Source organism: Pelodiscus sinensis, chromosome 1 (genome assembly GCF_049634645.1).
Source record: "Pelodiscus sinensis isolate JC-2024 chromosome 1, ASM4963464v1, whole genome shotgun sequence".
NCBI lineage: Eukaryota > Metazoa > Chordata > Testudines > Trionychidae > Pelodiscus > Pelodiscus sinensis.
The window spans coordinates 126,198,723-126,217,701 of record NC_134711.1 but is presented as its reverse complement, the minus strand read 5'-3'; the positions used below and the strand labels follow the sequence as shown (position 1 = coordinate 126,217,701).

The window sequence follows — 18,979 nt, the reverse complement described above, 5'->3', positions numbered from 1 at the left end:
TGCACCCTGAAACCCCTCCTGGACCCCAATCCCCCACCCTGTGCTAAGCCTGGAGCACCTCCCACACTCCAAACCCTTTGGCCCAAGACCAGATCCTGTACCCCAACCCTACCCCAGCCTGAAGAAGAGGGGCAGATGACCGTTTTGCGGGGCCCCGGGCAGCATAATTCCGCGCCCCCTCCCCCTTTTGCCATGCGCATGCGCGGTGGTGCCACAGCGCATGCGCGGGGCCTGGGGCGGCCGCCCCGTTCGCCCTGCCCTATATCCGCCCCTGCTGATGAAAGTGAGTGAGGAAGGGGATGGAGTGAGCAGGGTGAGGCCGCAGAGAAGGGGCAGGAGAGCAGGGGCAGGGACTCAAAGAAGGGGCGGGAAGGAAGTGGGGCAAAGGTATTTGGGGTTGAGGTAGATCTTACATTGCACTTCAATTGAAAGTGGTCTTGTGGTTATAAAGGTTGGAGACGGCTGTGTTAGAGGCTATTAACGTGTCTCTCATGTGGTGTACAGTGTACGTCCATCCTTAGCTGTATTTATTTGCGTGACTGGCTTTGTTTAAAGGTACTAAGCCAACCTTAAGTACAAAAATTATCCATGCATTCCTAAGTGTATGAGTTTTCTTGGAGTAAACGTGCACTCCAGTTGTCATATTACATGTAGTCTTACCCCTTTGGCCATGGAAACTTGCATAATCTTAGGGGAAGGGGTGGAAGTGCTAAAACTTTGCCTGAACACCTGGAGACATTAACAATTCAGCCATTTAAGGACTATCACAGAGAAATTGATTTTCTCCAGAGTCCTATTGTCTGTACAGTTAACACACCAGATTAATTTCTTTATGGAATGGGTGGTAGAGGTAGAAAGTGACAATCCTTAGAAAAATAGTTTATGACAATACTACAGAGCACTGCTCTGCTCCTCTGCAGAACCAGCATGCTGCTGGATGGTCTTCATGTGACCAGCAGGGGAATCTGGCTCCTGAGCAATAATCACTTCTAATTGTCTGGGATGGATGTGTGGAGAGACTGCAATATGTGACAGGGAACTCAGAGGGCCGGACAGCCTGTGGCTAGAGCATCCAGCCACCTCTATCAGAGGAACCCATGCCAGATCTTAAGTTGGGGATCGTCAGCTTTCCACCCACATCTAGGTCTAGGCCCTTGAGGGGGTGTGATAGAAGGACTCCAAGTTACTCTCTCTAGCAAGTCGCAGCCCAGGACTGTGTGGGCAAGACCAGCCAATATCCCCTGTGAGTTAAAGTTGCTTGGTTACACCCTACCTGTAGATCGGTTCACTTCAGGGAGTGTTCCCTAAAATCCAAACAGCCAGTCGCCTTACAATCAAGAGTCCAAAGGATCAGGGCCTGGCAGGACCTGCTGGTTCTCAAAGGGATTGGTAGTAGGAGAAGGCTTTGCCTGTGGGCTTTACACATTCTGTGGTCCCCTCAGAAGCTGATTTGGCTTTTTCTTCTGCAGTCTGTCCAGCACCCTTTGCCTGGCTTCTGAGCGCCTTTTAACCCTTTCCTGCGCTAAAGCAGGCCTGGTTACCTCCTTGCTAGGGGTCAGGGGTATCCGGCTCTTAGACCTTTCCACCCACCCACAAAGCAGCACTGAGCCAGGAACTGAGCCAGCAGCAGGGCATTCCCCAGGAGAGAGGAGGAAGCCCTTCACCCACTTCCTGCAGGCAAGGAGAGACCCAGCTTCAGCGAGCTGGTGGGAAAAATACACCTGAGTGTTCATGTGGCTGGGGGTGAGCCACTCAATAATGAGGCAGGGCATTTGCATGGTCATAAATGCACTTGGTGTGCAGGTAGAGGCGGTGGGCACAATCAAACCATATGCCAAATGTAAAGTCGTACAGTTAGGAGCAAAGAATCTAGGCCACAAGGAAAAGGAAAATAAGCCTTTATTTTTAAAAACTATCAGGTGTTTTAAGCCAAGCTTATGATTTGGGGGCCTGATTCCAGATTTCTGAAAGCTTGTGCTTGATCAGTGGGGCAACAGCTACCACAGGCCCTGGAGTCGGGGGAGGGGGCATTCTGCACCCCCTGAAAGAGATGGGGCTAAAGGTGGGAAGGGCGGGGCCAAGGACAGTCAGCCCGTAGCACCACCCAGACCATGGCGCACCAGTGCCAACCCTCCCATCTGCATGGAGCACGCAGCATGGTATACCAGTGGCAATTCAAAGGGGCCCAAAGCTCTTGGCCTCTGCCTCTGCAACTGTGGAAGCGGAGGAAGCTGGGAGCTGCGGTCTTCTTTGAATCATTGGGCCCCAGAGCAACTGCCTCCTTTATTCCCTCCCCTTCCCTGTTGGCGGGCCTGTTGGTATTACTGCAATTTCTAAGGTCTGGGCTGTTGCTGGCACCCATTTTGTGCTCAGGTCTGTTCAGCCTTCTAAAATAAGAGACACAACCATGTTGTGGAAGACCTGTCTCTTAAAGGGACGTTTTCTTGGTTTGTTCTTTCTTGATTTGTTGTTCTTTTAATCTAAATGAAAGTTATTCAGATTGATGGTATCTATTTGCCCTTTGTGTACAGAGAAATGTAACTGGGGCCACCAGAGATTTCTCTAGCATTCTCATTCCAGTTTGCAATACAGGCAGATTGCAACTGTACACTGGAGAACCACTTTGAAATGTGTTAAAAGAGGATGAGTAGCTTTCAAAAATTAAAATGATTTTTTTTTGGCCAGGTCTGTGCAACAGTTATTGGACAAATCAACAGCTTCTTTCCATGAGTATGGATATAGCTGCGAAATGCATTGCATTGGCTTATTACTCTATCAACACAATCTAACAAACTTAACCTCTCAGGGGAGTAGAGGTATAGTATTTGCAGAGTGTTGGCTTCTGCACGTGCTTGGAATTCAGAAAGTCATATTCCTTTACAACTATTTTTAAAATGGTGTGAAAATCTCTGCATAACCACATATACATCAGCAGCATCGGTGCTAGAACTAGGAGGGCTGAGGGTGCTGTCCCACCCCTGGGCTTGAAGTGGTTTCTGTTGTATGCAGGTTACCCAACAATTTGGTTCAATAGCTTTCAGCATCCCCACTATCAAAATTGTTCTGACACGCCGATCAGCAGCACATAATGGTGCAGTACAGCCTGGGCAAAATTTTGTTGCTCTCCTCTAAACCTCGGAATTTCTGACGCCAGCTGTTGCAGTTACTGTATTTGTTCCTAAGCCCCATGCACTACAGAATGGGTTGTGAGTCCTCAGCAAAACATTTTCATAGACATAGCTAGTCCTCATTTTTCCTTCCCTATCTTCTAAATCATCTAAATGGTAACATCTGTTTTGTGTCTTTCTGCTATCAAAACCAAGGCCACTTTGTTGGCAGCGCAGTGTGTGGAGTCATCTGCTGGCCAAGAGAAATTTACAGCCTTTGATTTTGCACTGTGTCTGCTGGGATACATGATTGATTGTGGGCAGCACTGGGCCACTGACTTTTTAAACAAGCACCCTGGTTAAATCAGTGTTTAAGAATTGATGACATGATATAGCTTTGCATTCTTAAAGATCATGACAGCCTAAGTTTTCATTCCTGTTGCTTACATAATGTTTAAATCTAGGAATCAGTTACTATCATCACTCATTAAATTGTTACATTCACACACTCCATTTCTAAAATTGTGATTGTAGGATGGTAAGCACTATTGCCTCCTGTTTTATCTTCCCTGCAAAGGACAGTCATTGACTGTCTCTAGTTTTCTCATGTTCACATATGAAGAGATTTCTTTTCTCTATGTGGATTCACTAGCCAGGTGTTAGCAGCTGTCAGCAGAACTCTGCAAAGCATGAAATTCACTCTTCTTATTACTACCATACTGCCTCAGGGTTCCAGCCCTGGAGCAGTATCCCATTGTGCTAGGTGCTGTACAAACAGAGACCAAAATGCAGACCATGTCCCAGAGAGCTGATAATATTAAGTGTAAGACAAGAGACAAATAGGTGACTACAAATCAAAGGAAGAATACAAGGAAACACTGAGACAATATTGGTCACTATGACAGGCAGTGATCTGTGCACACAGACAGCCTACCTATTGTTGATTTTTTTTGTAGGCATCATAGCAAAGACAAGATTTAAGGAGGCATATAGACAAAGATTATTGGTACTGACTTCCCCTCTGCACACATTAAGTGACAGAGCCCTGGGGTTATAGCCACAACATGTTGTTTAACTTTGATATTTTAAACCCATCAGGCTAGACCTAGGTCTCAGTTACAATTGTGTAAATCAAAGAAGAGGAGAAAAAATATTTTTATTTGCATTTTCAACATAATCTGTTAATATTAAAAAAAATCAAACAATTTTAGTCTTTCCAATAGCTGGTTAAAATTGTAAGTATGATTCTCAAAAAATTTGGTAATGTGAGTTTTCTCAAAAAAACATGAAAAATGTCAAACTTTTCCAGTTCTTTGACCAAAAAAATTGAAAAACTAAACAGCTTTTGGTTTGAGAAACTGAAAACAAAATTTGGAGGGGGTTCAGTCTTTTTGGGGGGAGTGTCCTTTTCTCTTTCCTTTTTTCCCCTTTTTCTCTTTCCTGGTGGTTTTAAGGTTGTTTATAGCTGTTTTCCTTCTGCTACATACACATATTTCACAGTGAGAAATTATTCAAACTATGGTTGTTAGAAATCTACTAGCACAGAAGATGCACTGAACTTGCTATCTGTGGGGAAAAAGAACAGTCCCACAAGCTCGCAATGTCATCTTTCCAATCCACACATTCCAATCTCTGACCACTGTGGTCTATTAGCTTTTCTATGTGCTTGATTTAATTTCTGTGATCAGGTTTTCCTGTCAAGGACCATATTATTTTATTTTCTAAATAACCACAAGCACATCTATGGCACTACATAAATAATTAGCAAACATCGTCTGAACCCCAAAAATATCTGACATTTCTAAGGTCAGAATGCAGAAATTTCAAATCATGGTGATACCATGTTGGATGGTATTTAGCTTGTGACTTTCAGAAGGGTCATTACAGCAGACAGTTGAGCAGGTTTGTTCTTTTTAATGAGTTTTTCCGAGAGGGTTTCAATTTTAACAATTATGAAAACCAGGGCCTCCAAAGCAGCCAAAGTAAATAATTAAATAATTAGCTGTAAAAATGGAGCTAAGCAAGTCACTAACACCTCCCTCCCAGAGACAAAAAACACAACCTGGCATTATACTGAGAAAACATCTCAGCATGCTCGCTCTCCCTTTTGAAGATTTTCATGTGCCGAGACATGTCGGCAGGTGCACTCAGACAAACACACGACCTGCTGCTGGTGTTGATCTCTGGTCAGATGTAAAAATGTATCTGTTTCTTTAAAAAATAATATGGGATCATTATGGGATAGTAATGTTTTGCCAATCAGCCTGTGACAGCAGCATTCATCGTTACCCACCTGCAGAGCTCATGTTGTTTGGAGGAGCTAAAGTGTTAGTAAGCAAATGGGAACAAATATTTGCCAGGCCCTGAGCCTGCAAGCTGTTTCGTGTACGTAGAGCCCTGTGCATGTGTGATGACCTCTCTTGGCCAAAAGCAGCAAGTGAAATGGGATTCTCGTGGTGAAAAGCATGTCTATACAGGTTGCCCCTCCCTAAATTGGGAGTCTCCTGTCCGGCAACATCCGTGCGGATCACACCCTGGCTTCCACCACTCTGGTCTTTTATGCCATGTGCCCCCCCCCCCCCCATGCCAAAGATCCCCCATACCATCTGCTCTTTAGTGTCCAGCCCTGCACATCTTGAATGCGGCATGCAGATGTGGTCCGCTCATCTCAAAAAAAGATATCTTGCCATTGGAAAAAGTTCAGAAAAAGGCAACAAAAATGATTAGGGGTTTGTAACAACTTGCCTCTATATGACAGAAGCTTGGAATGGGTGACGGGATGGATTAATAGATCATTACCTATTCTATTCATTCTCTTGAGGGCACCTGGCATTAGCCACTGTTGGAGGACAGGATACTGGGCTAGATGGACCTGGACTGTCCGGTAGAAAACTGGACACCTGGCAACTCTAGCCCCAGCCGGGGCTTGAGCTGCGGGGCGGGGGTCCCATCGGTGGGGCCCATGTGTGCGGGGAGCTGCTGCAGGACGAGCCGCCAGCGCCGAGGAGGAGGCTGGAGCCGCATCGCTGGCCCCGCGCGCACCAAACACGGATCCCGCCCGCCCTCCCACCAGGCCACACTATGCAGGGGTGAGTGCAGCTCCCGCCCGCACCCTGCCCTGGCTGGCGGGGGGCCCCAGGAGCTGTCGCGTCCAGCCCAGAGTCGGGGCGCCCCCCACCCTGGCATATGCCGAGCCCTTATCCCCAGTGCAAGCGCCTCCCCAGTGCAAGCGCCTTATCCCCAGTGCAGTGCGCTGGGGGCAGGGGGCACCGGGGCGTCTGGGTGGGGAGCTGGCACTGGGGGTCTCCGGAGGTGGAGCCAGTAGTGGAGTCTGCGGGAGCTTGGCGGGTTGGGCGCAGTAGGGCTCTGGAAAGAGGAGGCTGGTGTTGGGGGGTCTCTAAGCCTTAAGCGGTGGGAGGGCTGGCAGAGCTGAAGCTCTGGGGACTGGGGCTTTTGGTGGATGGGTAGCATTTTATTTGCATATTCATTATTTGTATAAAGAATATGCAGATATGCAAACAAAATGTAACCAGTCTACCAAAAGTTTGTGAATGGGTTTGCCAGTCCCTGATATAAAAAAGATTGGAAGCCTTTGCTATAGGCTACTTTGCTGTGCTGTTACTAGGCTGTCTGGGAAAACTGATGTTAACAAAGCTCTAACTTGTCTTTAAGCACAACTGAACAGACAAATTAGTTGTGTGAGAATGCTCATGGCAGGGAAACCTTAACCAGACTTTGCCTGCTCCATGAACCCAGATGGCATTATACTTTTCAGAGCCCAGTGAAAGCACATACAAAGACACTGCTGAGCTGTGCTGAAGATGTCTGTTTAGATAAGGAGCACATATTACTGGGTTCCAGCTGTGAACTGAAAATATTATATTTTTTTAGTCGCTTCTATTCTAGAACAAATTTAACCCACAGCAAATATCCAAACGGTCATAAGGGCAGTTACAATGTTATATAGAAAGCCCACCCAACCCACTGTGGAAGTAACCGTTTGAAATGTTTATAACAATGTGAGAAGGCATCTCTATCGGAAATACAGATTCATTAATTTTTATCGACATATGATGCTGTTCCACAGATCTTATAATACAATGAGTTAACTCCATACAGGTAATGAAGAATTATCCCTAAACGCATCTGTATCCAAAGGAAATAATCTTTTAAATGTGTGCGCTACATATGCAGGGACAAAACAAATATTATGTTTTGTCACAATAATTTATCTAAAATGTCCAGATTCTTAAGTAGATCATCAAACTAAACTATTATATTTATATTATTATATACGTATGTGCAGGAAAAATGGAAATATTTTCTGTTCTTTTAATGGACAACTCATATCTATATGACCCCATAAGAGGATTATCAGAATACACATGCATGAGTAAAATTAAACTTGTATATGAAACTTTAGCAGCTGAATTTTTAAAATTTAGAGCCCTTAATACTGCATTCATGTATATTTTGTGTATATGAATATAGCATTATGCTTGCACCCATTGTTTCATTTTTAATTATTTAAATATGTGGCATTGCAGTAGATGACAGGTGGCATTTAAACAGACTCCTGATTGTTTTCCTTGCAGCATATAAATGTGCTCCATTTGACAGTCCAAGAAGGAGTCTTCTGTTGGAGGCGTACAGTTAAAATGTAAGTGCTGTGATGAGGGGAGAACAGATAGCTGGGTAGAACCATTTTTATGTTTACCTTTCTTCCTGAAACTGCGGGTGCTGCAGGTCATGACAGTGGATACAGAGGGATCTTCATGGGATCTGTCTATTTTGAGAGTCATTATGAGCAAACTACTGTTTCCTTAGACCAGGGATACTCAACATGAGGCCCAAGGGTTTGTTTGCAGCCTGCAGTGTGGTTTGTGTTTACTTGGGGCTCAACATGTGGCCTGCGGGTAGGATCCTTTGAACATGCTCCACAACAGCAAGCCTTCACCCCACCTGGGAGACCACTGAAAGATGCAAGCGGACAGGCTGGCTGGAACAGACAGGTACAGGGTGTCGGTGTTTCTAGCCCCTAGGGAGGAGGTGCCAGGATCACTGGGGCATTGTGGGAAGTGCTGGCTGCTTAGCCTTGTGGGCAGAGCCTGGGAGGTGCTGACTGGCTCACACTGGCCACATTTTGGGTCCGGCGCCACAGCTTAAAGCTTAATCTTTGTATTCATGCCCCTCAGTGTGAAAGAAGCTATTTGCATATATATTTGCACGTATACGCAACCACACTTAAGTTGTGGCCCTCGGCATGTGCTGTAAGTATCATTGTGACCCCCCAGGGCTTCCAAAGTTGAGTAGCCCTGCCAGACCATCCTCCAAATCAGCATTACGCAAGATTTTCACTGCAACCATGATCATCTGTGTTACATCAAATCAGGGGGATACTGTATGGACATTCAGGAAAGAACCCACGGATTGTCAGTTTTTGTGACTAACAACTAGAGGTGAAAGACACACAGGGTGAGCTCTTAATTCTTGCTTCACACCCTTTACACTGAGGGAAAGGAATGGAGTAGCATGAAGGGGCCCTAAGAGCCGCAGGCACTGCCTTTCAGGTCAATCTCGCAATCCTTGGCATAGGGAAGCATGCTGAAGGTGGGGAAGGACATGCCACAGATAGGGGCACAACACAGTGTTGTGGTGATTCTGAGCAGTGCTGCAGCCTATAGAGCAACCCAGGAAGACTGTTTGTTATGGCTTAAAGCCAGGGTGTGCCACACTAGCACCACCCGCACGTCCTGGCTGTCAGTTCTGTGCTGCGCATCTAGTGGCACAGCTGAGAATCTCACCTCTTGTTCCAACAACACTTAGATAACAAATGAATCTTCTAGGGAAAGGGATAAGTAGAAAATGGCACCTTCTAACACACCACCTCCAGGCAGCAGCCTTCCGGTAATGACTGTTGTGTTAAGTCAGGAAACAAACACAACTATTTATAAGAATTGCAGAGCCATGAGATTGTTACCAGACCTGTTCCAGCTCTCACATCATCAACAGAATTGTTAACAAAGTTTGAGTGCAGGCAATGTTCCTAGCTTGAGTTCAGATTCCTGTTGCAGGGCTGGCAGCTAACTAAAAACATCTTTTTTTTCCCTAGTAAATTGTGCACAAATACATAGTGACAAACCAGTGAGCTTTACGGAGTCACTTTCAGCATAAAACTCACTATGGAGTCCCATGTGTACATTAGGAACACAAATTTGGAAGCTCCTCATATAACAAGGTCAGTCTTGCAGTACGATGTGTGGGTATGCTGACCATCTGTCCTGGAAAACACCTCTGCGCAATTCAAAGAGGCAGCCCTGGAGCCTGGGGTCAGCTGGCGACTCCCCAACTGATCCTGGGCTTCCCATGGCATTTCCCTGGAACCCTGGATCAGCTGGGGAGTCCCCAGCTGACCCCGAGCTCCTAGCAGCATGTAGCATAGCATGGACCCCGGAGTCAGCGGGAGACTGCAAGTCCCCTGACCCTGGGCTCCATGGCTTTGAAATGCACAGGAGCCCCCGCTGGGGACTCCTGTGCATTTCAAAGCTGGCACACTGCGTGCAGCCCAGAGTCGATGGGACTTCCCGCTGGCCCCGGGCAGTACGCAGAGTTCCGCATTCCTTCTCTGAAATGTACAAGAGCCCCTGCAATGGGAAATTCCATTGACTAGTCAGTTAACCACATTTTAACATCCTTATGTCGGACCAGGGAGGTCCAACTCCTACCCCCAGTCTGCTCCTGCACCTCCTCCTTGATTGGATACCTTATCCCCACCCTGCTTCTGCATCCACCATTGCTCCTGCACCCTCCCTCCTGGCAGCACCCTCCCTTGCTCCCGCTCCCTCTGTCTGGCCAGACACCCTACTCCCAGCCTACTTCTGCACCCTACCTCGCACCCAGGACGTGTAACCTCTCCCCCTTCTGCACCCCACCCCTATACCACTCACTGGCAGCCCTGTCATTTTTGTCCCCACCTCAAAACCTAAGGGGGTCCATAACATTTAATAGAAAAGAAAATCTGGCCTATGGGAAGCCCTGAACCTCAGTCCTCCCTGTTCCTTCACTTCGCCCCAAGGAGCGCCAGAGGAGTGAGGCATCTGAGTTGGGGGCCACCTGAGTGCTGGTTGGCGGTTTTTGTTTTTCACTTGCATGGTCCCTGACTGATTTTTTTTCTGTGTGTCAGTGGCCCCCAACCCAGAAAAGGTTGCCTCCTCCTGCCATAAATAAAGGAAACATTGAAACCTTTTGTGTTGGACATAAATTAATATTTTACTTTATTTAAACTGAAGCATTTTAACTTTCTCATGTTAGTTTAATCTGGTTAATCATTTAAATGAAGCCATTCTCCCCAGCTGCAGCTCTAGCAAAATGGCTCAGGCATAATTATGTAATTAACCGTGCGTTTCCATTAGCAGCTGGTGGTCCATGGAAAGGTTTACATTGAGCCAAGTGGTCCACAGGCCAAAAAGTTTGAGAACCACTGAAATAGAGGCACCCCCAGCCTCTCCCTCTGAAAGGCCGCCGCAGGCTCCCTGCTACTCCATAGGAGCCCACAGAGAGATTGGTTCTGTTACCAAGGAGGTGAAATCACTCTGTCACTCTGGTGTGGATGATGGACACGTGTCATGGCCACAGAAAGGCAGGATGTATCGTCTCTCTACCGAGGGTTGTCGTGACTTGTGTGTCTGGGTGAACAAGCTCTTTGTGAGCTCTGTGAAGAGGTGAGATGTTTTGACTTCCAGTTTCAAGGGATTTGTTCTTCTGTCTTTGGGCTGCACGTTGTCTACAACTGAATGGAGTTACCTGTGACAACGCATTTGAGTTGTTTAACTTTGTGTTTCAGGATCTGTGCTAAAGACCCCACATCCAGTGAGAGAACGCACTCTGTCAGAAGAAGTAAATTCAAAATCTCTCCAATTTTTTTCAAAGATCACCTCTACCAGGCAGTGGGGCTTTTACTGATTGGTCCCTTATATATTTGAAGGGTGACTAAGGGTATGTCTACTCTTGCACCCTCTTTGAGAGAGGGATGCAAATGAAGACATTCGAAATTGCAAATGAAGCTGGGATGTTATGGCGCTATTTCGAAATAACAGTTGCTGTTAAGACACAACTGTTAAGAAAACCCCTCTCTCAAAATAACCCTTATTCCTCATACAATGAGGTTTACCAGGTATTTCGAGAGAAGGGTTTTCACTCAAAATAACCGCGTCTTAACAGCAACCGTTATTTCAAAATAGCGCCATAACACAAATATACAAGTGAAGCACAGAATATTTAAATCCTGGCTTCATTTGCAATTTTGAATGTACAATGTGCGCGGTGAGGGCGGAGATGGCATCTGCCATGCACACACACTGGGCCTGGAAGGGGCCCCAGGCCTGCTGGCATCATTCCAGGCCTGCCTCCACCCGGCGTGTGATGGCTGCCTCCACCCGTTCGATGGCCTGCATGTGCCGCCGAAGCAGTTGGTCCCACTGCCTGACCTGCTGGCTTGGTGCTTGGGCGGCTGGGGGTACCGCCGCTGCCGCAGGTCTGGAGGGTCCCCCGCTCCCGCTTGGTCCCGCTGCAGGGAACAGAAGAAAGGATGGGTCAGTCAGGTAGCCCAGCCACTGTCCCCACACCTCATGCCCTCCACCCCTGAGCCCAGGTGACACCACAGTAGTGTGGCTTGGGCTGACTCAGTTATCCCTCTTCCCCCCGTGTTGTATGTTTGCATACAGGACCGCCCCTGGAGTAGGGTCCTCCTACATGTATTGTAACCACTGGTCTGTGTCCTGACCCCTTGTGGAAGGGCGCTTGTGTTGTGTTAACCTGTGGAACTCCCTGCCGGTGGAGGCTGTGAGGCTTTAGGCTAATCAATGGTGTTTGACAGGGAGCAAGATGGATCCCCTCACAGTGCCTGGGAGCACATATGGCAGACGTGGTCTGGGCTCTCAGATCCTGATCACGTGGGACGTCTCCTAGGGCCAGCCCAAGTACTTCCCCTCTCCTCCTCCCGCTAGTCCTCACACACATAGCCCAGGGACATGTGTGGCCGCAGTAGGGACTTCCCTCGGGTGGGCTAGCCAAAGCACCGGGAGCAGGTGAGGGGCTCAGTGGGGGCCACGCTCACAGGGCTGTGATGCTGCGGTTTTCCCAGGAGCAGCTGGCTGTGCCTCACAGCCAGGCATGGAACAGTGTGCTGTTCTGCGTGCTGCACCCTTGCGGAGGTGCGGGCTCTGGCCTGAGCCCCTGGCTGGTTCCTAACCCTTCCCTCCAGTCCCGCCGGATGTGTGTGAGCAGCACAGTCCCAGGCATGCCCTGGAGCTGCCTGCCGCAGCCACGTGCAACTCGGTCACCAGGCTGCATGTGGTTGCACGTGCTGCATACTGCTAATGCTACACAGCATGCAGCTCTCACGGCCTGAGTGATGCTCTCTTCCTCTCCCCATGCCAGGCGCCTGGCTCCCCCCCGCCCTTGTGAATGCAAATTGCAACACTTATCAGTGGATCCTTCCCCGGCCTCCTAGGACACACGGGAGACATCGGGGCTGCTGGAGAGGGCCTCCACCTGGAAGGTCCCGCTGCTCCCCCAGTCCACCTCGTCCTCTGACCCACTGGGCAGCTGTGCTTCCTCCTCCACCTCACTGGGCCTGGTGACAGCAGGGCGCCTGCAGGTGTCTACCGGCACCGAGGGTCCATGGGGTGGTGGTGCCTGACCCAGGATGGCATGGAGCCGTTGGTAGTGAGGGCAGGTGTCGGCCCCTGCCCCCTGGCCCAGACATAGCCCAGGCACAGCTCTTTGACCTTAGTCTGGACCTGTTCCAGGGTCCGGGCTGGATGACCCTGGTCAGAGAGCTCCTGGGCCATGCGGCGGAAAATGTCCATGTTGCACCGACGGGACCGTGAGTCGTGGAGGACCTCGAGCTCCCCTGCAGACCAGGAAGGGGTACAGTGCTTTGTGCCCCTTGGGGCCTTCTGCGCTGGGGGTGCGGGTTGCTCCACCCCTGGAGCGGCCATCCTGGGTGGTCTGGTGGCTGTTGCAGGGAGCAGAGCCGCGTGGCAGAGCTCTGGGTAGAGGTGGCAAAGCTGCTTCTGCCTCGTGGCCTCTGCAGGCTGCGTCTGCCTTTAAGGGGGCTCGGGTTACCAGGAAGTCCGGAGCTGACTGCAGGTACGGAGCGTCCAAGCGGCCACAAGGGCTTTTTTCCGTTTAGACTGCTTTTGCGCAAAATGTCTTGGCTGCCTGTCTACACTGGCCTCTTGTGCAAGAACAGTTGCTCAAGATGGCTTCTTCCTGAGCGTGAGCGTCAGAGTATTTGAGCAAGAAGCATTGATTTCATACATTACATCGTCAGTGTTCTTGTGCAAGAACTCGCAGCCAGTGTAGACAGGCAGAAAGTTTTTGCGCAAAAGCATCTGCTTTTGCACAAAATCTTGCCAATGTAGACACAGTCACAGAGTATAGTTCTAGAACAGATATACCAACCCATCCCTTTTCACAATGGGCCCCAAAGTGCAGTCAGTCAGCCAAGCACAAAATCCTACTCTTCCAAACACGAAGGAAGTTGTGCAACAGTCAGGTTTAACACTGAGTGAAAAAAAAATAGCTTCTTTTCATCCACCAAAGAGAAGTCACAGCCTCAAGAGTGCAGCAAGTGGCAAATATGCCCTTCCAGCTCTTGTTTTTTGGCCTCAGAAATGTAGCCAGATTTCTTGCTACAACTAATATGCTTTATAAATTGAGCAACAGATCCACATTTGTCTTGCCTTTTAAGATAATGTCAGGGAAAGGAGTGGATAGTAAGACAAGGTGGGAGAGACAATATCTTTTTTGGAACAATATCTGTTAGGCTAGGTCTACATTACAGCTTTTTCCAATTTTTGGGGGGGGAAGGCGGGAGGCTTTTCTGAAATTTGGCCTGTCTATACTGGGCTGAATTTCAGAAAATCTCCCTTTCAGAAGATTCCATCTTCCTCATGGAATGAGGAAGACAGGGCTGCCAAAAGAGGTTTTGTGTTTTTGTTTTGTTTTGTTTTGCAGAAGTGCAAATGCAAAGTGGAAGAGCAAATGCTTTCCCTAGACGCAGCAGAGTTTTTCCAGGATACTGCTGGTATCCTGGAAAAACCCTGCAGTGTAAACATACCCTTAATGAGAGAGAGAGACCAGCTTTCACGCTTACACAGAGCTATGTTTCAGGTCTGGCAATGGTACTCTGCTTGACCCAGCTAAATGCAAGGGAGAACAGATTGTTTAGCGTAAGTAGTTAAAACACAGGCTAAGCTGAGACCTTGCAAGGTGAAGTGGTGGGTTATACAGCTAGGCTACGTCTAGACTGGCATGATTTTCCGCAAATGCTTTTAACTGAAAAGTTTTCCATTAAAAGCATTTGCTGAAAAGAGTGTCTAGATTGGCATGGACGCTTTTCCGCAAAAGCACTTTTTGCAGAAAAGCGTCCATGCCATCTAGACGTGCTTGTCCGCAAAAAAGCCCCGATCACCATTTTCGCAATTGGGGCTTTTTTGCGCAAAACAAATCTGAGCTGTCTACACTGGCCCTTTTGCGCAAAAGGACTTTTGCCCAAATGGGAGCAGCATAGTATTTCCGCAAGAAGCACTGATTTCAGACAATAGGAAGTCAGTGTTCTTGCGGAAATTCAAGCGGCCAGTGTAGACAGCTGGCAAGTTTTTCCGCAAACGCACATGCTTTTGCGGAAAAACTTGCCAGTCTAGACACAGCCCTGCAGACTTAGGACCAAAAAAAAAAGGGGTGGTTAGTGAGTCACAGATTGTTGTAATGAGTCATAAATCCAGTGGCTTTATTAAGGCTATAGGTTTTAGTGTCTGGCAAAGTTATGAATTTTTAACTTCCAGCTTGTCTATGGAAAGTGTTGTGCAGGTTTCCTTTGAGGATGAGGAACGATAGGTGAGAGAATGATGGCTCTGTGAAAAGTGCTCCCCAGAGGAGATATGGTATTTCTGTCTTTTATCATTTTTCTGTGAGAGAATATTCAAGAGTGGTGAGATTGTCTCCTCTCACCCACATACTTGTTATTGGGGCTTTACAGGACTGGATGAGGTACACCACATGTTGTGATAGGTACATGGAAGATTCATGGATCTTGAAAGGTGTGTTGTGGGCGGGCAGCGGGGTTGCATGGATCATCACAGCCGTGGAGATATGGCTCGTTGCTTTCTTCTTAAATCCCCGGAATTCACTGTCTTTATGCATGGGCAGGCTAATCCTGATAGTTTATTTTTTCCTCTCTGCTCCTTTCCTGCTGATTGCCTATGTAAACGGGGCTTCTGTTGTGATCAGATACAATGCTTAATCTACCTGCTTGACATCCTTTGTCTGATTCAAAACTCTTGTCACTGCTGCCTTGTACACAGACTTTTAAAATGTATTTTCAGTATATATACACGACTTCTTAAATATCATCTATGCATTCATTTCAGATATCATTAGTGGATAAATTCACCACCACCAATGTGTCACGCAGGCTCAGTTTGTCAGTGAATCTTCTGCCACATGCCACCATTGGATCTCTCTAGTGAGACCTTAAGCAACCATATTTTAGATTTTAACTTCTTTATAAGTCCCAGCAAACTGGCTCAAGAGAGATTGAAAACAATAACTTTAAGCAATTGCTTTTAATATTCTAAACTTGGTCCATTTGGACCAATCTAATCAAACAGACGTAAGAACCCCTCTGTAAGGCGCCTTAAAGCCAAGTGCATCCTTGGAAGTATGAAAAATATGCCAGCTGCTCAAGAACTTCATTAAGTAAATGTAATAAATAACATGGCAATTTGCATTGTTCTTTGATGTAATTGCTGAGCTCTAACTCTAGTCTGTGATACTGGCTTGTAAGAGTGGAACACACAAAATCTACTAGGCTGCCTCTCCCCCCCAGCTCTGGTGTGTGAGGGAAATGTGGGGAGTTTCTTTTCTTCGGTCAGGGGCCATGTCAGTGAGGGTTTATTTTGTGGGGGAGGGAGGTTCTGTGGGTCGGTGGCCCCTGACCCAAAAAAGGTTTCCCACCCCTGCTGTACATAGTACACATGATTGATTATCTCTCTTTCTGAGTAAAAGCTTCAGAGGACTAGCTGAGTTAGTCTGTAACAGGAAAAACTTAAAAAACAACAAATAGTTTAGCAACACCTTAAAAACTAACAAAACATGTAGATGGCATCGTGAGCACAATCCACTTCTTCAGATTACATCTGAAGTAGGTTGCGCCCACACAAGCTCATGATACCATTTACATGTTTTGTTAGTCTTTAAGGTGCTGCTAGACTATTCATTGTTTAAGTTCTGAGTAGTGGAGTTATTGATTCATGTGGTTCTAGGTAAATTAATACATTGTTGATTGATTAAGAATAAGCAAGTGTACTAAGTTGGAAAATACTGTTTAAGTTAACAGTGGACTTGAAAAAAAATCTAGCATTGTAATTGGTGAACTAACGCTCCCTGGACTCAATAAAAGGGGTTAACCTGCTAGATTCTAGTCTATAAAAGCAAATGTAGTTTGTTAGATTTCAGCTTTCAAATCTAACCAGTGCCCTGGCAAATTAATGAACTGGGTTTATCTGCTTCTCTTCTATGACTCAATCCCTACACACCACAGCCATGTTCTCAGGAAATTCTTCATGCTCCTCTGTTCCCCGTTCACAATGGCTGTTGACTCACGGGCCCTGTGTGTGCCTCAGCTCCACTTCCCATTGTCAACGTTGCCTCAGTTGCCTCAACCTACATAGTCATGCATTTCCCAAAGACCATATGTTGTTAGCCCCTCTGCCAGTGTCCATCTCCTTGCCTATTCCCTATGTGAGGAATACATCTCAATTCACCAAGGGCACATCTACACAGCAGAGCTAATGCCAAAATAAGTTACACAACTTGAGCTATGTAAAGTGCATCGCTCAATAGCTTAATTCCACTTTTGGCGCAGTCTACACAGCAGGATGGCTGAGAGAGAGCACTCTTCCTCCAACTTCCCTTACTACTCGTAAAAATGAGGATTATAGGAGTCAAAGAAAGAAGTCCTCCAGCTTGACAGTATTTTGACATTGACATTTTGGCTTGCTGTGTAGACGTGGCCTATGTTATTTTGGAATAAAATCAGTTATTCTGAAATAACACTGCTTGTAGACATACCCCAAGTGACTACCCTCCTAATTTTAACGTCCCTGCTCAAAGACTTACTTCAACAGTGCCCAAAAAGAGGAGAGCCAAAGGAGGGGGAAACTTTTTGACACTGTGTGTCCTGAATTCTCAACTTCTATTGACTAGTAAGTTTTCGGGGGCAGGGACTATCTTCCTTTTGCACCTTGTGTAGCAAGACCTACATTACCACTGCTTTACAGGGAACAACACAATGTAGGTTCTGCTAGTGCACAACCTTAGGAACTCTTTTATTTTCAATTACCCTTCTAAACCTAGCATTATCAGTACAGGCAGTCCCCGGGTTAAGAACAAACCTACAGTCCCTATCTTGTACGTAAGTTGAATCTGTATGTAAGTCAGAACTGGCGTCCAGATTCAGCCGCTGCTGAAACTGACCAGCGGCTGACTACAGGAAGCCCGAGGCAGAGTTGCTCTGCCCCGGGCTTCCTGGAATCAGCCTCTGATCAGTTTCAACAGGCTGAATCTGGACGCCAGTTCCGACTTTAGTTGAATCTGTATGTAAGTCGGAACTGGCGTCCAGATTCAGCCTGTTGAAACTGATCAGAGGCTGATTTCAGGAAGCCCGGAGCAGAGCAACTCTGCCTCGGGCTTCCTGTAGTCAGCCGCTGGTCAGTTTCAGCAGCGGCTGACTTGGGGACGCCTGGGGCAGAGCAGCTGGGGTGCTGGTGGGTTGCTCCAGTAGCGCCGCTCCTCGGCGCTACTGGACCAACCCACCAGCACCCCAGCTGCTCTGCCCCAGGCGTCCTGATTCAGCCGTTGCTGAAACTGACCAGCAGCGGCTGAATCAGGACACCTGGGGCAGAGCAGCTGGGGTGCTGCCGGGTTGGTCCAGTAGCGCCCAGAGTGGTGCTGCAGGACCAACCGGCTGCGCCCCAGCTGCTCTACCACAGGCGTCCGGAGAAAAGCCTGGTCTGCTGGGGGGGGGGGGGGGAATCCGTAAGTCAGATCCACGTAACTCGGGGACTACCTGTACTCTTGTTCAGATCACTCCCCGTGGAGCAATACTGTCACCTGCTCTCTTCACTGTTCCTCTTCTGGGTTCATTTGCTATCACAGAACATTGCCAGCCGGAAATAGAGCATTGATACATCAGGGAATCTCGGTGCCCCCATCTGTTAGAGACGGACATGTCTCTTGGCATGCTTTAACTACTGGAGCTGCTAATCTGGGGGAGAGGGGTTGGATTTGGAGGGGAATAAAGGTCAAACGTACATCCCTTTTCTAATGTCTTTTATTTTTTATATGTAATACTAATACAAAATAATTTGTACAAAGGCTAAAATAGGTATTGCATAGAAGGAACACCGGTGTGAACGTAACCTGGATGGAATGGCACATTAGGTTCTACTATCTACCACACATACAACAAATGTTCTGGGTCTGCAAATGTATTTCTGATATAAAAATATCTCCATGTTTCACACAAGAGCTAACTGATGAAGCCAACAAATTAAGATTAAAAGGAAATTATTTCAGGACATGAGCTGTGCTTTTTTTGCATTCTGCTTCTCACCAATTCCCTTTTACACACAGACCACGTTGCCAGAAATAGATTTGTTGGGAAAATGTCCTTTTTCTCCTTATCTTTATTCCAGTAAATCACAGTGTCTCTGGCACAATACAAATGATATGTTTAATTTGTGTAAATGTATGGCATCAAAAATACTGGGTGGCTGAGTTACATTACACTCCGCTTGTGACTT

At 47.2% G+C, this 18,979-nt stretch overlaps 1 protein-coding gene across 6 annotated transcripts in view; it reads left to right on the top strand.

Annotated features, from left to right (window-relative positions):
* TSPAN11 (tetraspanin 11) overlaps nt 1–18,979 on the top strand; it is a 271,525-nt gene that overhangs the window by 234,916 nt on the left and 17,630 nt on the right. The window contains exons 8-9 of one of the 6 annotated variants that reach the window (XR_012896381.1): nt 7,703–9,345; nt 10,523–11,219. The exons of 3 other annotated variants lie outside the window; for them this stretch is intronic. Coding sequence is in view for 2 of the 3 variants with exons in the window: in XM_075900473.1 (XP_075756588.1) it covers nt 7,703–7,771 (69 nt within the window). In the remaining variant the exon portion in view is untranslated. Of the gene's footprint in view, nt 1–5,928; nt 6,183–7,702; nt 17,669–18,979 lie in introns of those variants that run through there. 2 more of the 6 variants (XM_075900473.1, XM_075900539.1) reach the window with 2 other exon arrangements.